Genomic DNA, 4,380 nt, shown 5'->3' on the forward strand with positions numbered 1-4,380 from the left:
ACTTTGCAGCTTCCACAAACTTCAGCTCATCCAAAATTCCACGACCCATACTCAAATTCATACAAAGTCCTATTCACCATCAGCCTTATGTTGACTGACCTAAAATGGCTTTTGGTGTGACACTGTCTTAACATCCTTATTCTTAATCCAATATCAGTCAGACAATTTATTGACTTAAACCTTTCACTCCTCAGCTCCCTGCTGATATGCTAGTACAATTTAGGAATTATTTAAATATTAGGAGGTAAGTGGATTAGAATTCTTTGGGGGTAGAAAAGTAATTCAAATTGTAGTTGGGTCTGGAACAATTGTTAGAATAGCAAAATAAATAACTTTCATTTCAATAGCACCTTCATGGCCTTAGTATGTCTTTAAGTGTTTCACAGTCAGTAAATTACCTAATAAAGTGTAGTCATTGTTACAACGTATCAGGTAAGAAATGAAGAAGTGGTTGGATTTGGATCACAGCCATGGACCTTTTTATTTTTCCCCATTATCATTTATAATGTGCATTGGTTTTTATGGGACTTCTACCCTCCAGGAGAAAAACACTAACCTGCATTCAACAAACCAAGGGACATCTCTGAAAGTGAGATGGGAGGGTTACACTGGCTCCCCTGCCCGTTTACCTGTACCTGGAGAGTGGGGCCTTCCCAGCTGACTCTGACTGTCTGCCGCCTACCTGCACCGACAGGTGAAGCGGGCGAAGGTGCGCCGCGCGTGCGCACTCGAGCGAGCCAGCAGGAAGTGCTGAAGGTTATTGTCCTTGGAAAGTTGCTCAGTCAGGCAGCACAATGGGTTGCAGTAATTGTTTACAGCTCGCTACCGTTTTCAGTCTCGCCCTGTGTTCTTTAGTCTGGGCAGGTAGGTTTATAATATATTTATATATCTATTTGAATAGCTCATTTAACCAGCCGAGCGTCCGATGAATTTTCCAAGAGCTGTGTTTTTTCCTGTTGTGAAACGAATTTGGGTTCGACATGTTTATGCAGGCTGTTTTGCATGTTTTGCTTGCACTACTCCAGCCAACCATTCTTAAATCTTTGGATGTTAGTTTAGTTGAAACGATACTGAGATCGCATGTTTTACTGGGATTTGATAAGAGTTTCACTGATAGGGTATTTATGTCCCCAGTACGTATTTAAAAGGTAAGATATTTATTACTTGGTATTTTTGAGTGCAACTGATCTTACAATGATAAAATGTAACAATCATCAAGTGTGTCGTTTTGAATCGTAATTAAAGTTGTGAAAAGTCTTTTCCCCTCCCCCTTTCTCTAACATATACCAACCGTGCATGCTGCAGTTAAGGCCATTTTAATTATAATAAATCCTCATGATGTGCCTCTGGCAATCTTCCATGTAGGAGGATGTTACCTGCGAAATATGTTCTGCACTTTCTTTTTCCTCCTGTGTTTGATACAGTGATTTAAATTTCCTTGATCGCTTGATCCTTGATCACCCATCCAGACCTCCCCCCCCCCCCACTGTTACATGTGGAAGTTTATTCCATATGTAAAGTGCTCAAACGAATGAAGAAGAAATTCCTGACATCTATTCTAAAAATAGCCTTGTTAATTTCAAGTCTGTGTCTCTGGTGTATATTCCCACAGAAACGTTCATGGTAATAATTTTTTTAAAAAAACAAAAATCTGTAAGATTGTTAGATATCTCGATTTAAAATTGCTTTCTTTCCAGGTTGATTCATCCAGGATTTCTGATAAGAGCCCTCAGACTTTGGATGAAGCTAGTGTCTCTTTTCTCTACTACTACCAGTTGTTACATGCCTTCCTATTGACCAAAGCTACCAGAAAGTGTGAACACAATAAAGGTGTATTATTACCTGCTGTAGCTTCTACATGGTCAAAATGCTGGAAAGCTGAAATAAAAACCAGGAAATTCTTGCTGCACTTAGCAGGTCAAGCATATCTAGAGTTAACATTTCAGGGCCCTCACTGAACTCCACAGCCTATCAGTTTTATTGATTAATACTTTGCAATTGTTGGGCATAGTTAATGTTGAGTCACAGGTGAGGTGCTGGAAGACTGGAGGTTGGTTAACGTGGTGCCACTGTTTAAGAATGGTGGTAAGGACAAGCCAGGGAACTGTAGACCAGTGAGTCTGACCTTGGTGGTGGGCAAGTTGTTGGAGGGAATTCTGAGGGATAGGCTGTACATGTATTTGGAAAGACAAGGACTGATTCGGGATAGTCAACATGGCTTTGTGCATGGAAAATCATGTCTCACAAACTTGATTGAGTTTTTTGAAGAAGTAACAAAGAGGATTGATGAGGGCAGAGTGGTAGATGTGATCTATATGGACTTCAGTAAGGCGTTCGACAAGGTTCCCCTTAATGGTAAGGTCCTAGGTAGTGTTGCTGAACTAGGAGACCTTGGAGTGCAGGTTCATAGCTCCTTGAAAGTGGAGTCACAGGTAGATAGGACAGTGAAGAAGGTGTTTGGTATGCTTTCCTTTATTGGTCAGGGTACTGAGTACAGGAGTTGGGAGGTCATGTTGCGGCTGTACAGGACATTGGTTAGGCCACTGTTGGAATATTGCATGCAATTCTGGTTTCCTTCCTATGGGAAAGATATTGTGAAACGTGAAAGGGTTCAGAAAAGATTTACAAGGATGTTGCCAGGGTTGGAGGATTTGAGCTATAAGGAGAGACTGAAAAGCCTGGGGCTGTTTTCTCTGGAGTGTCGGAGACTGAGGGGTGACCTTATAGAGGTTTACAAAATGATGAGGGGCATTTTGGATGTAGGTTTGCTCACTGAGCTGAAAGGTTCATTTCCAGACATTTCGTTACCTTACTAGGTAACATCTTCAGTGGGGCTCATGCAAAGCAATGCTGAAAATTCATGCTTTCTATTTATATATTTGGGTTTCTTTGGATTGGTGATGTCTGGAAATGAACCTTTCAGCTCAGCAAGCAAACCTACATCGAAAACCTCAATCTGAGCTACAAATCTTCTCAAAACTCGTTATGAGGAGGATGGATATGATAAATAGTCAAAGTCTTTTCCCTGGGGTCAGGGAGTCCAGAGCCAGAGGGCATAAGTTTAGGGTGAGAGGAGAAAGATATAAAAGAGACCTAAGGGACAACTTTTTCACACAGAGAGTGGTACGGGTATGGAATGAGCTGCCAGAGGAAGTGGTGAAGGCTGATACAATTGCAACATTTTAAAAGGCATTTGGATGGGTATATGAATAGGAAGGTTTGGAGGGGTATGGGCCAGGTGCTGGCAGATGGGACTAGCTTGGGCTGGGCTATCTGGTTGGCAGGGATGGTGTGGACTGAAGGGTCTGTTTCCATGCTGTACATCTCTATGACTCCACGAACTAATACTTTGTCGATATCAATTTCATCTGCAGTTATTTCAGCACCATTCCTGAAGTACGGTTGTTATTTTAATCATCCACTTAGTAATATGTTACATTCCTTTAGTGCAGACAAAATGTATTTTTTTATTTTTGTTCTACCCTCTGAAGGGACACTTCTGATTCTACTGCCTGTCCTATTTTGCCATACACAGATACAAGCACTGGTTAAATAAAAGTTGCCTGTAAGTTGTTGTGGTTCCAGCAGTGAATGGAAAGGCACTGCACTTTCCATTTTTCCATTTTTGACATTTTCTCATTAATATTTTACTATACTGAAAAGAATATTTTCAGTATTTTCTAAACCAATCCCAAGGTTTCTTTTTTCCTGAGTTATATTTCTGGACTCTGCTGAGTTGTTCACCCTAGATATGGCTGTGGCAAAACTGTAATAAAGTTGCATCCCAGCCTCATCCAGCTAATCCAGTCAATGGATCACAACATAATTGATCAGTAAAATGGGCCACATTAAATAAAACCGCTACATTGGAAATAACAATTACATGACTATTTTACTTTGTGTATGTGTCCTTCAGTTCTCCTTCCATTCACTCTCACCTCCCTATATTTGGTCCCGCATACAATTACAGTGGGTTCCTAACAGAAACATCTACAGCCATGTCTCATTTGTTCTGATGCCTCCGGTCTAAAAATTAGCATCACTGTGTTGAACTGTTGGCTTCATTCTTCATTTTCTTCACAGCAGAAGTTATTATAGGGTGCTTTGGTAATGTCTTGTGCGAAGGCAATTGTTTCATTTTCTAGCAACAACATTTATGGAAGATGATGCTAAGAGGGTAGTGTGGAGAATAGAGGTAAAAACAATAACTGCAGACGCTGGAAACCAGATTCTGGATCAGTGGTGCTGGAAGAGCACAGCAATTCAGGCAGCATCCAACGAGCAGCGAAATCGACGTTTCGGGCAAAAGCCCTTCATCAGGAATAAAGGCAGAGAGCCTGAAGCGTGGAGAGATAAGCTAGGGGAGGGTGGGGGTGGGGA

The 4,380-nt window shown here is 41.2% G+C and overlaps 1 protein-coding gene across 1 annotated transcript in view; it reads left to right on the plus strand.

Moving 5' to 3' along the window:
- The first annotated feature begins 720 nt into the window (after positions 1-720).
- Positions 721-4,380, plus strand: part of vsig10 (V-set and immunoglobulin domain containing 10) — a 40,665-nt gene continuing 37,005 nt past the window's right edge. Inside the window, exon 1 of the mRNA XM_043715864.1 lies at positions 721-864. Within this exon, the coding sequence (XP_043571799.1) occupies positions 795-864 (70 nt within the window). The 5' untranslated portion in view covers positions 721-794. The remainder of the gene's footprint in view (positions 865-4,380) is intronic.

This window comes from Chiloscyllium plagiosum, chromosome 25 (genome assembly GCF_004010195.1).
Source record: "Chiloscyllium plagiosum isolate BGI_BamShark_2017 chromosome 25, ASM401019v2, whole genome shotgun sequence".
Classification (NCBI taxonomy): Eukaryota; Metazoa; Chordata; class Chondrichthyes; order Orectolobiformes; family Hemiscylliidae; genus Chiloscyllium; species Chiloscyllium plagiosum.